The 16097-nt window shown below is 57.0% G+C and overlaps 1 protein-coding gene across 1 annotated transcript; it reads left to right on the forward strand.

Annotated features, from left to right (window-relative positions):
* Positions 1-714: 714 nt before the first annotated feature.
* On the forward strand, positions 715-15807 carry LOC137677383 (serine/threonine-protein phosphatase 1 regulatory subunit 10-like). Its single transcript, XM_068424688.1, is given in 14 exon segments — positions 715-826; positions 914-1000; positions 1099-1234; positions 1958-2009; positions 3213-3290; positions 3380-3550; positions 4684-4786; positions 7217-7241; positions 7244-7334; positions 10131-10231; positions 12085-12223; positions 13725-13886; positions 15495-15619; positions 15621-15807. Coding segments are annotated over 14 exon segments (1545 nt in total). The 5' UTR covers positions 715-719; the 3' UTR covers positions 15789-15807.
* Positions 15808-16097: the final 290 nt, after the last annotated feature.

Here is a 16097-nt window from a genome sequence, read left to right on the forward strand (position 1 = left end):
CCCCCCCTGCCCTGAGCTGGTCAGGCTGGATGAGGGACCTTGATGGGTGCTGGCTCGTTAGCGGGGTGCTGGTGTTAATTAATAACCTGTTCATTAACAACCTGTTAATTAACAGTGCTGGTTCGTTGAGTTAATTAGAGGATTTGGTGGGGGGGTGGTGATGGGAGGGGGGGGGTGACACCCCCAAACCTTGCGCCGTCCCCTTTGCGCCGCCGTCCCGCTCTTGGTTCATTAATCATCAACTCATTAATTAACCTTTTAATTAATGATGGGGGGGGTGGGATTAAGAACAGGGGGTGCTGCCCCCCCCCCCTCTATGTGTGTGGGGGGGCTGCGACCCCCCAACCCCCCCTCCCCATCCCGGGGGGGTGACAAATACAACTTGTCACCGCGGTGTCACCTCGATGGGGGGGGGGACAGCTGCATTTTGGGGGGGTTTCACCCCTTTTTGGGGTCATTTCTCCCATTTTTGGGGTCGTTTCTCCCAATTTTGGGGTCGTTTCACCCCTTTTTGGGCTCAAAAGTGTTTTTTTTTGGGGGGGGTGATAAAAATTGGGTGGGGAGAGGAGACAGGGGTTGAGGGGAGTGACGGGGGCCTGGGGCTAAAGGGGGGGACATGAGGTTAAAGGGGGGGGGCCATGGGGGTGTCACCTCTGTCCTAACCCCCCCACCCTATTTTTTACCCCCCCCCCCCCACCCTATGTCCCCCCCCCAGGGCCATGGGCTCGGGCCCCATCGACCCCAAGGAGCTCCTCAAGGGCTTGGATTGTTTCCTGGGCCGCGATGGCGAGGTCAAGAGCACCGAAGGCATCACCAAAATCTTCAAGTGAGTCCCCCAAAACGTGTCCCCCCCCCTTTTAATGTCACTTTTAATTAAGGGGGGGGTCCTAACGACTCATTATTTGTTAATTAGCCTAATGAAGGACTCACAGAAGATGGTGAGTCGCTGCATCTACCTGAACATCTTGCTGCAGACGCGGGCACAGGAGATCTTGGCTAAGTACGAGGAGGGGGACACAATTTTGGGGGGGGGTGACACGATTTTTGGGGGTGTCACCTCCTTCTCTCATGGCTTTTGTGTCCCCCCCCCCCCCTCAGGTTCATCCGCATCGGGGGCTACAAGCTGCTCAACACGTGGCTCACGGCCTCCAAGGCCACCAACAACGTCCCCTTCCTGCAGCAGATCCTGCTCACGCTCCAGCACCTCCCGCTCACCGTCGACCACCTCAAACAGGTCCGGGGTGGCCACATGTCCCCTCCCTGGGGGGCTTTTGGGGTCCCCTGGGGGGCTTTTGGGGTCCCCTGGGGGGCTTTTGGGGTCCCTGGGTGGCTTTTGTGTCCCTTGAGTGGCTTTTTGGGTGCCCCAAGGTGGCTTTTGTGTGCCTCAAGGTGGCTTTTGGGTCCCCTAGGGTGGCTTTTGTCTTCCTTGAATGGCTTTTGTCCCGCTCTGGGTGGCTTTTGGGATCCCCTGGGTGGCTTTTGGGTCCCTCAAGGTGGCTTCTGTCTCACTTCAGTGGCTTTTGGGTCCCCCTGGGTGGCTTTTGTGTCCCTTGAGTGGCTTTTGGGACCCTCCAGGGTGGCTTTTGGGTCCCCCAAGGTGGCCTTTGTCTCCATTCAGTGGATTTAATCTCTCCTGGGTGGCTTTTGGGTCCCCCAAGGTGGCTCTTGTGTCCCTTGAGTGGCTTTTGTGTCCCCCAGGGTGGCTTTTGTGTCCCTTGAGTGGCTTTTGGGTCCCCCAAGGTGGCTTTTGTGTCCTTTGAGTAGATTTAGTCTGTCCCGGGTGGCTTTTGGGTCCCTTGAGTGGATTTAGTCCCACCTTGGGTGGCTTTTGGGTCCCCCAAGGTGGCTTTTGTCACCTGGGGGTGGCTTTTTTGTTCCCCAAGCTCATTTTTGTCCCCCCCCGAGGTCCCTTTTGTCCCCTCTGCCACCGCTCACCCCCGTCTCCCTCTCTTGCCAGAACAACACGGCCAAGCTGGTGAAGCAGCTCAGCAAGTCCAGTGACAATGAGGGTGAGACCCCCCAAAAACCCCCCCCAGACCCCCCCAAAAACATCCCAAAAACCCATCAGACCCCCTAAATCCCCCAACCCCCCCAAACCCCTCCAAAGCAACCCCAAAACCCCCCCCAACAACCCCAAACAACCCCCAACCCTCCCCAAAGAACCCCTAAACCCCCCAAAACAACCCCAGCTCCCCCCAAGCCCCCCCAAAACCAACCCCAAAACCCCCCAACCAACCCCAATCCCCCCAACCCTCCTAAAACAACCCCAAACCACCCCAACCCCCCCAAACAACCCTAAACCCCCCAAACAACCCCAACCCCCCCAAACCAATCCTAAACCCCCCCTCAGCCAGCCCAACCCCCCCAAGCCCCCCAAATCCCCCCCAAATCCCCCCAAACCCCCCCAACCCCACCCCAAACCCCCTCAACCCCCCCAAAAACAACCCCAACCTCCCCCCAAACCACCCCAAACCCTCCCAAAACCATCCCAACCAACCCCAAAACAACCCCAAATCCCCCCCAAACAACCCCTAAACCCCCCTAAATGCCCCCAAACCCCCCAAAACAACCCCAACCTCCTCCTAAACCCCCTCAACCCCCCCAAAAACAACCCCAACCTCCCCCCAAACCACCCCAAACCCCCCCAAAACAACCCCAAACCCCCCCCAAAACAACCCCAAAGCCCCCCCAACCACCCCAAACCCCCCCCAACCCCACCCCAAACCCCCTCAACCCTCCCAAAAACAACCCCAACCTCCCCCCAAACCACCCCAAACCCTCCCAAAACCACCCCAACCAACCCCAAATCCCCCCCAAATCCCCCCAAATCCCCCCCAAATCCCCCTAAACCCCCCCAACCCCACCCCAAACCCCCTCAACCCCCCCAAAAACCACCCCAACCTCCCCCCAAACCCCCCCAGACTCCCCAAAACCACCCCAACCTCCCCCCAAACCCCCCCAGACTCCCCAAAACCACCCCAAATCCCCCCCAACCCCACCCCAAACCCCCTCAACCCCCCCAAAAACAACCCCAACCTCCCCCCAAACCACCCCAAACCCTCCCAAAACCACCCCAACCAACCCCAAAACACCCCCAAATCCCCCCCAAACAACCCCAAATCCCCCCCAAACCACCCCAAACCCCCCTAAACCCCCCCACCCCCCCCAAATACCCCCCCAGACCCCCCCTAACCCCCCTCTCCCCCCCCCAGAGCTCCGCCGCCTCGCCTCCATCCTGGTCAGCGACTGGATGGGCGTCATCCGCTCCCAGAGCAGCGCCCAGCCCGCCGGTGAGCCCCCCCCCCCCCCCCTTACCCCCCACCCCCCCCCACCCATCACCCCCCTCTAACCCCTTCCCCCCCCCCCCCCCCCCCCCCAGAACGGGATAAAAAGAGGCGAAAAGAGGAAACCAAACCCAAGCCCCTGGTCCAAGAGAAGCCCCCCGAGGCCAAGGCGGAGGCGAAGGGCGAGGAGGGGCCCGAGAAGAAGCGGGAGAAGCCCAAGTCGCTGCGGACCACGGCGCCCAGCCACGCCAAGTTCCGCTCCACCGGTGCGGGGGGGGGTTGTGGGGGGGTTTGGGGTGGTTATGGGGGGGTTGGGGGGGGTTTGGGGTTGTTTTGGGGTTGGTTTAGGGGGGATTGGGGTTGGTTTGGGGGGGTTTGGGGTTGTTGGGGGGGGGGTTTGGGGTTGTTGGGGGGGGTTTGGGGTTGTTGGGGGGGGTTGGGGTTGTTGGGGGGGTGTGGGGTTGTTTGGGGGGGGTTGGGGTTGGTAGGGGGGGTGTAGGGGGGATTGGGGTTGGTTTGGGGGGGTTTGGGGTGGTTATGGGGGGCTTGGGGGTGTTTTTGCGTTGTTTGGGGTTGGTTTGGGGGGCTTTGGGGTAGATTTGGGGGGGTTATGGGGGGTTTGGGGTGGGTGTGGGGGGGGTTTGGGGTTGTTATGGGGGGTTTGAGGTTGTTATGGGGGGTTTAGGGGGGGTTTTGGGTTGTTAGGGGGGCTTGGGGGTGGGTGTGGGGTGGGTTTGGGGTTGTTATGGGGGGTTTGGGGTTGTTATGGGGGGTTTGGGGTTGTTATGGGGGGGTTTGGGGTGGTTTGGGGTTGTTTGGGAGAGGTTTTGGGGGGTTTGGGGTTGGTTTGGGGGGCTTTGGGGTTGTTATGGGGGGGTTTGGGGTGGTTTGGGGGGGGTTGGGGTTGTTATGGGGGGTTTAGGGGGGCTTTGGGGTTGGTTTTGGGGTTGGTTTTGGGGTGGGTTTGGGGGGGTTTGGTGTTGGTTTGGGGGGCTTTGGGGTAGATTTGGGGGGGTCTGGGGGGCTTTGGGGTGGTTTGGGGTTGTTATGGGTGGTTTGGGGTGGGTGTGGGGGGGGTTTGGGGTTGTTATGGGGGTTTGTGGTTGTTTAGAGGGGGTTTGGGGGGGGTTGGGGGGTTTAGGGGGGTTTGGGGTTGGTTTGGGGGGGTTTGGGGTTGGTTTGGGGGGGTTTGGGGTTGTTATGGGGGGTTTGGGGTGGGTGTGGGGGGGGTTTGGGGTTGTTAGGGAGGGGGTTGGGGTTGTTATGGGGGAGTTTGGGGTGGTTTTGGGGGGGTTGGGGTAGATTTGGGGGGGGTTGGGGGGATTTAGGGGTCGTTTGGGGTTGTTTTGGGGGGTTTTGGGGTGGTTTTGGGGGGTAACGAGGGCTCTCCCCTCCCCAGGGCTGGAGCTGGAGACGCCCTCGTTAGCGCCCGTGAAGAAAACGAACCCGCAGTCGGGGGCCGACAAGTACAACCTGAAACCCGTGTCGGTGAAGAGGCAGACGTGAGTGGGGGGGGGGCTGGGGGGGCTTTTGGGGGGTCTGGGGGCAGTTTTGGGGGGTCTGGGGGCAGGTTTTGGGGGTCTGGGGGCAGGTTTTGGGGGTCTGGGGGCAGGTTTAGGGGGTCTAGGGGCAGGTTTTGGGGGTCTCAGGGTGGTTTTTGGGGCTCTGGGGGCAGTTTTGGGGCTCTGGGGGCAGCTTTGGGGGGTCTGGGGGCAGCTTTGGGGGGTCTGGGGGCAGGTTTAGGGGGTCTTGGGGCAGGTTTAGGGGCTCTGGGGGCAGTTTTGGGGCTCTGGGTGCAGCTTTTGGGGGGTCTCAGGGTGGTTTTGGGGGGTCTGAGGGCAGGTTTTGGGGGTCTGGGGGCAGCTTTTGGGGGTCTTGGGGCAGGTTTAGGGGGTCTCAGGGTGGTTTGGGGGTCTGGGGGCAGGTTTTGGGGCTCTGGGGGCAGGTTTTGGGGCTCTGGGGGCAGTTGTGGGCATCTGGGGGCAGTTGTGGGCATCTGGGGGCAGCTTTGGGGGGTCTTGGGGCAGCTTTGGGGGGTCTGGGGGCAGGTTTAGGGGGTCTCAGGGTGGTTTTTGGGGGTCTTGGGGCAGTTTTGGGGGCTCTGGGGGCAGTTTTGAGGGCTCTGGGGGCAGGTTTAGGGGCTCTGGGGGCAGGTTTAGGGGCTCTGGGGGCAGCTTTTGGGGGTCTGGGGGCAGCTTTTGGGGGTCTGGGGGCAGCTTTTGGGGGTCTGGGGGCAGCTTTTGGGGGTCTGGGGGCAGCTTTTGGGGGTCTGGGGGCAGGTTTAGGGGGTCTTGGGGCAGGTTTAGGGGCTCTGGGGGCAGCTTTTGGGGTCTCAGGGTGGTTTTAGGGGTCTGGGGGCAGGTTTAGGGGGTCTGGGGGCAGGTTTTGGGGGTCTGGGGGCATCTTTGGGTGGTCTGGGAGGGGCTTTTGGGGGGTCTGGGGGCAGTTTTGTGGGTCTGGGGGCAGCTTTTGTGGGTCTGGGGGCAGTTGTGGGGGTCTGGGGGCAGTTGTGGGGGTCTGGGGGCAATTGTGGGGGTCTGGGGGCAGTTTTGGGGGTCTGGGGGAAGCTTTTGGGGGTCTGGGGCCAGCTTTTTGGGGTCTCGGGGTGGTTTTTGGGGCCTGGGGGCAGCTTTTGGGGCTCTGGGGGCAGTTGTGGGGGTCTGGGGGCAGCTTTTGTGGGTCTGGGGGCAGGTTTAGGGGGTCTGGGGGCATCTTTGGGGGGTCTCAGGGTGGTTTTTGGGGCTCTGGGGGCAGCTTTGGGGGCTCTGGGGGCATCTTTGAGGGGTCTGGGGGCAGCTTTGGGGGTCTTGGGGCAGGTTTTGGGGGTCTTGGGGCAGTTGTGGGGGTCTGGGGGCAGTTTTTGGGGTCTTGGGGCTGGTTTTGGGATCTTGGGGCATCTTTGGGGGGTCTGGGGGCAGGTTTTGGGTGTCTCAGGTGGTTTTTGGGGGTCTGGGGGCAGTTGTGGGCATCTGGGGGCAGGTTTTGGGGGGTCTGGGGGCAGTTTTTGGGGGGTCTGGGGGCAGTTTTTGGGGGGTCTGGGGGCAGTTGTGGGGGTCTGGGGAAGCTTTTGGGGGTCTGGGGCCAGCTTTTTGGGGTCTCGGGGTGGTTTTTGGGGCCTGGGGGCAGGTTTTGGGGGTCTGGGGGCAGGTTTTGGGGGTCTGGGGGCAGCTTTTGTGGGTCTGGGGGCAGGTTTAGGGGGTCTGGGGGCATCTTTGGGTGGTCTCAGGGTGGTTTTTGTGGGTCTGGGGGCAGTTTTGTGGGTCTGGGGGCAGGTTTTGGGGGTCTCAGGGTGGTTTTGGGGGGTCTGGGGGCAGCTTTGGGGGTCTGGGGGCAGCTTTTGGGGTCTCAGGGTGGTTTTTGGGGGTCTTGGGGTAGTTTTTGGGGGTCTCAGTGTGGTTGTGGGGCTCTGGGAGCAGCTTTTGGGGGTCTTGGGGCAGGTTTTGGGGGTCTGGGGGCAGCTTTTGGGGTCTTAAGGTGGGTTTTGGGTGACTGGGGGCAGTTTTTGGGGCTCTGGGGGCAGTTTTTGGGGGTCTCAGGGTGGTTTTGGGGGGTCTTGGGGCTGTTTTGGGGGGTCTCACGATGGTTTTTGGGTGTCTCAGGGTGGTTTTTGTGGGTCTGGGGGCATTTTTGGGGGCTCTGGGGGCATTTTTGGGGGCTCTGGGGGCATCTTTGGGGGGTCTGGGGGCAGGTTTAGGGGGTCTTGGGGCAGGTTTAGGGGCTCTGGGGGCAAATTTTGGGGGTCTGGGGGCAGCTTTTAGGGGCCTGGGGGGGTTTGGGGCAGGTTTTGGGGCTCTCAGGGTGTTTTTTGGGGGGTTTGGGGCAGTTGTGGGGGTTTGGGGCAGTTTTTGGGGGTCAGGGGGCAGTTGTGGGGTCCCGGGGGCAATTGTGGGTCCCCCTCCCCTAATCTGCCCCCCCGATCTGCCCCCCCCCAGCCCCCCGTCGGTGCCCGGGGACGCCCCCCCCCCCCCCCCGCCGAGAAGAAATACAAACCCCTGAACACGGCGCCCAACGCCGCCAAGGAGATCAAAGTGAAGATCATCCCCCCCCAGCGTGAGTGGGGCACTGGGGGGCACTGGGGGGCACTGGGGGGCACTGGGGGGCACTGGGGGACATTTGGGGACATTTGGGGACATTTTGGGTCCCTTTTTGGGTCCCTTTTTGGGGACATTTTGGTTCTTTTTAGGGACATTTTGGTTCCCTTTTGGGGGCCCTTTGGGTGCCATTTGGGGACATTTTGGGGACATTTTGGGTTCTTTTTGGGGTCCCTTTTGGGGACATTTTTGGGGTCCCTTTTGGGGACATTTTTGTGTCCCTTTGGGTGACACCTGGGTCCCTTTTTGGGGACACTTTGGGTCCTTTTGGGGACATCTGGGTCCCTTTTTGGGGACATTTTGGGGTCCTTTTTTTGGGGACATTTTTGGGTGCCATTTTGGGGACAATTTAAGTCCCTTTTTGGGGACACTTTGGGTGCCATTTTGGGGGACAACTTAGGTCCTTTTTGGGGACACTTTGGGGTCCCTTTTTGGGGACAGTTTGAGTCCTTTTTGGGTCACACCAGGGTCCCTTTTTGGGGACAATTTGGATCCTTTTTGGGGACATTTTTGGGTGCCATTTTGGGGACACTTTGGGTCCCTTTTTGGGGACACTTTGGGTCCCTTTTTGGGGACATTTTTGGGTGCCTTTTTGGGGACAATTTGAGTCCTTTTGGGGACAGTTTAGGTGACACTTTTGGGGACACCTGGATGCCATTTTTGGGGACAATTCAGGCCCCTTTTTGGGGACACTTCGGGTCCTTTTTTGGGGACATTTTTGGGTGCCCTTTGGGTGCCATTTTGGGGACACTTTGGGTCTTTTTTGGGGACACTTTGGGTGCCTTTTTGGGGACACTTTAGGTCTTTTTTTGGGGACACTTTGGGTCCCTTTTTCGGGACAATTGGGTCCTTTTTGGGGACACTTTGGGTGCCATTTTGGGGACAATTTAGGTCCTTTTTGGGTGCCCTTTTGGGTCCCTTTTTGGGGACAATTCAAGTGCCTTTTTGGGGCCCTTTAGGGTCCCTTTTTGGGGACAATTTGGGTCCTTTTTGGGTGTCCTTTGGGTCCCTTTTTGGGGACACTTTGGGTCCCTTTTTGGGGACATTTTTGGGTTCTTTTTGGGGACACCTGGATGCCATTTTTGGGGACAATTTGGGTCCCTTTTGGGGACAATTGAAGTCCTTTTTGGGGACATTTTGGGTTTTTTTAGGGACACTTTAGGTCTTTTTTGGGTGACACCTGGGTCCCTTTTTGGGGACACTTTGGGTCCCTTTTGGGGACATTTTTGGGTCCCTTTTTTGGGGCCCTTTAGGGTCCTTTTTGGGGGTGCCCTTTGGGTGCCATTTTGGGGACACTTTGGGTCTTTTTTGGGGACATTTTGGGTCCTTTTTGGGGACATTTTGGGTCCTTTTTGGGTGTCCTTTGGGTGCCATTTTGGGGACACTTCGGGTCCCTTTTTGGGGACATTTTTGGGTCCTTTTTTGGGGACATTTTTGAGTCCTTTTTTGGGGACAATTAAGGTCCTTTTTGGGGACATTTTTGAGTCCCTTTTTGGATCCTTTTTGGGGACATGTTTAGGTCCCTTTTTGGGGACAATTTGGGTCCTTTTTGGGGTCATTTGGGTTCTTTTTGGGTGACACCTGGGTCCCTTTTTGGGGACACTTTGGGTCCCATTTGGGGACATTTTTGGGTCCTTTTTGGGGACAGTTTAGGTCCTTTTTGGGGACAATTTAAGTCCTTTTTGGGTGCTCTTTGGGTGCCATTTTGGGGACACTTTAGGTGACACTTTTGGGGACACCTGGCTGCCATTTTTGGGGACACTTTGGGTCCTTTTTTGGGGACAATTTGGGTCCCTTTTTGGGGACACTTTGGGTCCTTTTTGGGGACATTTTTGGGTCCCTTTTTGGGGACAATTTGGGTCCTTTTTGGGTGCCCTTTGGGTGCTATTTTGGGGACACTTTGGGTCCCTTTTTGGGGACAGTTGGGTTCTTTTTGGGTGACACCTGGGTGCCATTTTGGGTCCCTTTTTGGGTGCCTTTTTGGGGACACTTTGGGTGCCTTTTTGGGGGCCCTTTGGGTCCCTTTTTGGGGACAATTTGAGTGCCACTTTGGGTCCCTTTTTGGGGACACTTTGGGTCCCTTTTTGGGGACATTTTTGGGTCCCTTTGGGTGACATTTTGGGGTCCCTTTTTGGGGACAGTTTGAGTCCTTTTTGGGTGACACCTGGGTCCCTTTTTGGGGACAATTTGGATCCTTTTTGGGGACATTTTTGGGTGCCATTTTGGGGACTTTTGGGGTCCTTTTTTTGGGGACACCTGGATGCCATTTTGGGGACACTTTGGGTCCTTTTTGGGGACATTTTGAGTCCTTTTTGAGGACATTCTTAGGTCCCTTTTTGGGGACAATTTGGGTCCTTTTTAGGGGCCCTTTGGGTGCCATTTTGGGGACAGTTTAGGTGACAGTTTTGGGGTCCCTTTTTGGGGACAATTTAGGTTCCTTTTGGGGGACACTTTGGGTCCTTTTTGGGTCCCTCTTTTGGGGCCCTTTGGGTGCCATTTTGGGGACACTTTGGGTCTCTTTTGGGGGACACTTTAGGTCCCTTTTTGAGGACATTTTTAGCTGCCTTTTTGGGGACAATTTGGGTCCTTTTTGGGGTCATTTGGGTTCTTTTTGGGTGACACCTGGGTCCCTTTTTGGGGACATTTTTGGGTCCTTTGGGGGACAATTTGGGTGACTTGGGGGACACTTTGGGGTTTTTGGGGCCACTTTGGGGTCCTTTTTGGGTGACATTTGGGGTGACCCCTCTGTCCCCAGCCATGGAAGGCCTCGGCTTCCTCGACGCCCTCAACTCCGCTCCCGTCCCCGGCATCAAGATCAAGAAGAAGAAGAGACTCTTGTCCCCAACTGCCACCAAGGTGAGGGGGTCACCAGACCACCAAGGGTTCGGGGGTCTCGGGGTGGGTTTTGGGGGTCTGGGGGCAGCTTTTGAGGGTCTCAGGGTGGTTTTTGGGGGTCTTGGGGCTGTTTTGGGGGGTCTGGGGGCAGCTTTTGAGGGTCTCAGGGTGGTTTTTTGGGGTCTTGGGGCTGTTTTTGAGGGTCTTGGACCCACTCTTGGGGTTTTGGGGCAGCTTTTGAAGGGTCTCAGGCTGGTTTTTGGGGGTCTGGGGGCAGCTTTTGAGGGTCTTGGGGCTGTTTTGGGGGTCTTGGACCCACTCTTGGGGTCTGGGGGCAGGTTTTAGGGGTCTTGGGGCTGTTTTGAGGGGTCTCAGGGTGGTTTTGAGGGTCTGGGGGCAGTTTTTTGGGGTCTCATGGTGGTTTTTGGGGGTTCTGGGGGCAGGTTTTGGGGGTTCTGGGGGCAGTTTTGGGGGTCTGGGGGCAACTTTTGGGGTCTCAGGGTGGGTTTTGGGGGTTCTGGGGGCATGTTTTGGGGGTCTCAGGGTGGGTTTTGGGGGTCTTGGGGCTGTTTTTGAGGGTCTTGGACCCACTCTTGGGGTCTGGGGGCAGCTTTTGGGGCTCTGGGGGTGGGTTTTGGGGGTCTTGGGGCTTTTTTGGGGGGACTCAGGGTGGGTTTTGGTGGTCTGGGGGCAGGTTTTTGGGGTCTCAGGGTGGTTTTTGGGGATCTTGGGGCTTTTTGGGGGGGTCTCAGGGTGGTTTTTGGGGGTCTGGGGGCAGCTTTGAGGGGTCTGGGGGCAGCTTTTGGGGTCTCAGGGTGGTTTTGGGGGGTCTTGGAGCAGCTTTTGGGGTCTAAGGGGGGGTTTTGGTGGTCTGGGGGCAGGTTTTTGGGGTCTCAGATTGGTTTTGGTGGTCTGGGGGCAGTTTTGGGGGTCTGGGGGCAGGTTTTTGGGGTCTCAGGGTGGGTTTTGAGGATCCTGGGGCTGTTTTGGGGGTCTTGAACCCACTCTTGGGGTCTGGGGGCAGCTTTTGGGGGTCTTGGGGCAGTTTTTTGGGGGTCTTGGGGCAGGTTTTGAGGGTCTCAGGCTGCTTTTGGGGGGTCTTGGGGCAGGTTTTAGGGGTCTCAGGGTGGTTTTTGGGGGTCTGGGGGCAGCTTTGAGGGGTCTGGGGGTCATTTTTGGGGGTCTTAGGGTGGTTTTTTGGGGGTCTTGGGGCAGCTTTTGGGGTCTCAGGGTGGTTTTTGGGGGTCTTGGGGCTGTTTTTGGGGTCTGGGGGCAAATTTTGGGGGTCTCAGGGTGGTTTTTGGGGGTCTCAGGGTAGTTTGTGGGGCCTTGGGGCTGTTTTTGGGGTCTCATGGTGGTTTTTGGGGGTTCTGGGGGCAGGTTTTGGGGGTTCTGGGGGCAGGTTTTGGGGGTCTCAGGGTGGTTTTTGGGGGTCTTGGGGCTGTTTTTGAGGGTCTTGGACCCACTCTTGGGGTTTTGGGGCAGCTTTTGAGGGGTCTCAGGCTGGTTTTTGGGGGTCTGGGGGCAGTTTTGGGGGTCTGGGGGCAGCTTTTGGGGTCTCAGGGTAGTTTGTGGGGCCTTGGGGCTGTTTTTGGGGTCTCAGGGTGGTTTTTTGGGGGTCTGGGGGCAGTTTTTGGGGTCTCAGGGTGGGTTTTGGGGGTCTGGGGGCAGTTTTTGGGGCTCTGGGGGCAGTTTTGGGGGGCCTTGGGGCAGCTTTTGGGGGTCTCAGGGTGGTTTTTGAGGGTCTTGGACCCACTTTTGGGGTTTTGGGGGTCGGTTTTGGGGGTCTGGGGGCAGTTTTGGGGGTCTCAGGGTGGGTTTTGGGGCAGTTTTTGGGGTCTGGGGGCACCTAACACCCCCTTCCCCCCCCGTAGCCCAGCCCCTTCGAGGGGAAGCCGCCCCCCGAGCCCAAACCCTCGTCGCCGGAGCCCAGCGCCGCGCCCGAGCCCGCGGACCACGAGCGCCCGGGCACCCCCGTGCCCGCCGTGGAGGTGCCGGAGCCCCTGGACGTCGGTGGGTGCTTTTGGGGTGAAAACCCTCAATTTTGGGGTTTTTATAGGGTGCTGCCCCCCCCCCCCATGTAATCAGAATTTAATTAAGTTATAAAAATGGAATTAAATTATAAAAACGGTTCAAAAAAGGGGTTTAAACCCCTTTAGAAACTCATAAAACGGTAAAATTTTGCCCCAAATCCCTCTAAAATCCCCCCCCAACTCCTTTTATTGATGATTAATAATAATAATTAATAATGATAATTAATTTTAATACACACATCCCACAATTTTCCCCCAAAACATCGTGGCTTCGAAACAATTAAAGTCACAAATTGACTTAAAACTTCACATTTTGGGGTAAAAACCTGCAAAATTCGCTCCTGGGTGAGGGTTTGTACGGAATAATTAGGGATTAATTAAGAATAATTAATATTTATTAGCTGGAGGGTTATGGGGCTCGGGGTTTGTTTAATTATCCGCTAATTGGCACCCGAGTTGGCCCCTAATTGGCACCCAAAGTGTCCCCAAAAGGCACCCAGGTGTCACCCGAATTGGGATTGATCCGGTGGGATTGGGATTGATCAGGTGGGATTGATCCAATGGGATCAATCTGGTGGGATTGGGATTGATCTGATCAATCCGGTGGGATTGGGATTGATCCAATGGGATCAGTACAATGGGATTGGGATTGGTCCAATGGGATCAGTACAATGGGATTGGGATTGGTCCAATGGGATCAGTACAATGGGATTGGGATTGGTCCAATGGGATCAATACGGTGGGATTGGGATTGGTCCAATGGGATCAATACGGTGGGATTGGGATTGATCCAATGGGATTGATCTGATCAGATTGATCTGGTGGGATTGTTTCTGTGGGATCAATCCAGTGGGATTGGGATTGATCCGGTGGGATCAATACAATGGGATTGAGATTGAATCCGGTGGGATTGGGATTGATCTGGTGGGATTGATACGATGGGATCGATCTGATGGGATCGATCCGGTGGGATTGGGATTGATCCAGTGGGACTGATCTGATGGGGTTGATCCGATGAGATTGATTCGGTGGGATCGATCCAGTGGGATTGAGATTGATCCGATGGGATTGATATGATGGGATTGGGATTGATCCGATGGGATTGATCCGATCAGATTGATCTGGTGGGATTGATTCAGTGGGATCAATCCAGTGGGATTGGGATTGACCCGATGGGATTGATCCAGTGGGATCGATACAATGGGATTGAGATTGATCCGTTGGGATTGGGATTGATCTGGTGGGATTGATAGGATGGGATTGATCCAGTGGGATCAATACAATGGGGATTGAGATTGATCCGGTGGGATTGGGATTGATCCAATGGGGTTGATCCGATCAGATTGATCTGGTGGGATTGGGATTGATCTGGTGGGATTGGGATTGATCCAGTAGGACCGATACAATGGGATTGAGATTGATCCAGTGGGATTGATCCACTGGATCCCACGGGATTGACCCCCCCCTTCTCCCCCCCCCAGGCCCGGCGGAGGCCAGCGCCGCCCCCCCGCGCAGCGCTGAGGCGCCGCCCGAGAGCCTCCCGCCGCCCCCCAAGAAGGGCCGCAAGAAGAAGTCGGTGAGTTGGCCCGAGGAGACCAAACTCCGCGAGTATTTCTACTTCGAGCTGGACGAGACGGAGCGCGGTGAGTGGCCCCCCACCTCGGGTGGCCCCAGGGGGGGTGGGGGGGGGGTCTGGAGGACCTACGGGTTGGCCAAGTTGGGCCAAGACCCAACGGCGTGAGGTTCTACAAGGCCAAGGGTTGGGTCTTACGGTTGGGTTACACCAACCTCATGAGCTTCAAGGTGTTGAGGAGTTGGGTTACACCAACCCCGTGAACTTCGAGGTGTTGGGTCTTACTCTTGGGTTGCGCCAACCTCATGAACTTCAAGGTGTTGAGGAGTTGGGTCTTACGGTTGGGTTACACCAACCTCATGAGCTTCAAGGTGTTGGGTCTTACGGTTGGGTTACACCAACTCTATGAGCTTCAAGGTGTTGAGGTGTTGGGTCTTACTCTTGGGTTACACCAACCTCATGAGCTTCAAGGTGTTGAGGAGTTGGGTCTTACGGTTGGGTTACACCAAGCCCGTAGACTTCAAGGTGTTGAGGAGTTGGGTCTTACGGTTGGGTTACACCAACCTCATGAGCTTCAAGGTGTTGAGGAGTTGGGTTACACCAACCCCGTGAACTTCGAGGTGTTGGGTCTTACTCTTGGGCTACACCAACTCCATGAGCTTCAAGGTGTTGAGGTGTTGGGTCTTATGGTTGGGTTACACCAACCTCATGAGCTTCAAGGTGTTGGAGGTGTTGGGTCTTATGGTTGGGTTACACCAACCTCATGAACTTCAAGGTGTTGAGGAGTTGGGTCTTACACTTGAAGGTTTTGGATCTCAAGGATGGAGCTTTTGGGTCCTCGATGGAGCTTTTGGGTCCTCGATGGAGCTTTTGAGTCCTGGAGATGGAGCTTTTGGGTCCTGGAGATGGAGCTTTTGGGCCCTCGATGGAGCTTTTGGGCCCTCGATGGAGCTTTTGGGCCCTCGATGGAGCTTTTGGGCCCTCGATGGAGCTTTTGGGCCCTCGATGGAGCTTTTGGGCCCTCGATGGAGCTTTTGGGCCCTCGATGGAGCTTTTGGGCCCTCGATGGAGCTTTTGGGCCCTCGATGGAGCTTTTGGGCCCTCGATGGAGCTTTTGGGCCCTCGATGGAGCTTTTGGGCCCTCGATGGAGGTTTAATCCCAGGGATGAAGGTTTTGGGTCCTGGAGATGGAGGTTTTGGATCTTTGGTGGAGGTTTTAGATCCCAGAGATGGAGTTTTTAGATCTTTGATGGAGGTTTTGGGTCCTGGAGATGGAGGTTTTGGGTCCTGGAGATGGAGGTTTTAGATCTTTGATGGAGGTTTTAGATCTTTGATGGAGGTTTTAGATCTTTGATGGAGGTTTTAGATCTTTGATGGAGGTTTTAGATCTTTGATGGAGGTTTTAGATCTTTGATGGAGGTTTTGGATCCTTGATGGAGATTTTGGATCCTTGATGGAGATTTTGGATCTTTGATGAAGGTTTTGGACCCTTGATGGAGGTTTTGGGTCCTGGAGATGGAGGTTTTAGATCTTTGATGGAGGTTTTAGATCTTTGATGGAGGTTTTTAGATCCAGGGCTGGAGGTTGGATCCCAAAGATGGAGGTTTTGGATCCCAGGGCTGGAGGTTCTGAGGTGCCACCACCCCCCTGACCTCGCTGTCCCCCTTTCTCCTCGCAGTCAACGTGAACAAGATCAAGGACTTTGGCGAGGCGGCCAAGCGGGAGATCCGCATGGACCGCGAGGCCTTCGACAAGGCCCGGCGCCTCAGCCACGACGCCATGGAGGAGAAGGTGCCCTGGGCGCCCCCCCCGGCCCCTGGCCCTGCCCGCGCCCCTCGTCCTGCCCGGCAGCGGCAGCCGCGAGCGCTTCACCCAGGCCGACCGCGAGAAGGGCATCCTGCAGGACCTCTTCCTCTCCAAGGAGAGGTGGGTGGGGCCCTGGGGTGGTGGTGGATCCCTCAAGGGTTGGTAGATCCATCAGGGGTTGGTAGATCCATCAGGGGTTGGTAGATCCATCAGGGGTTGGTAGATCCATCAGGGGTTGGTAGATCCATCAGGGGTTGGTAGATCATTCAGGGGTTGGTAGATACCTCAAGGGGGTTGGTAGATCCATCAGGGGGTGGTGGATCCCTCAGGAAGGGCATCCTCCAGGACCTCTTCCTCTCCAAGGAGAGGTGGGTGGGGCCCTCAGGGTGGTGGTGGATCCCTCAACGGTTGGTAGATCCATCAGGGGTTGGTAGATCCATCAGGGGTTGGTAGATCCCTCAAGGCTTGGTAGATC

The sequence above is a fragment of the Nyctibius grandis genome, unplaced genomic scaffold (genome assembly GCF_013368605.1).
Source record: "Nyctibius grandis isolate bNycGra1 unplaced genomic scaffold, bNycGra1.pri scaffold_181_arrow_ctg1, whole genome shotgun sequence".
NCBI lineage: Eukaryota > Metazoa > Chordata > Aves > Nyctibiiformes > Nyctibiidae > Nyctibius > Nyctibius grandis.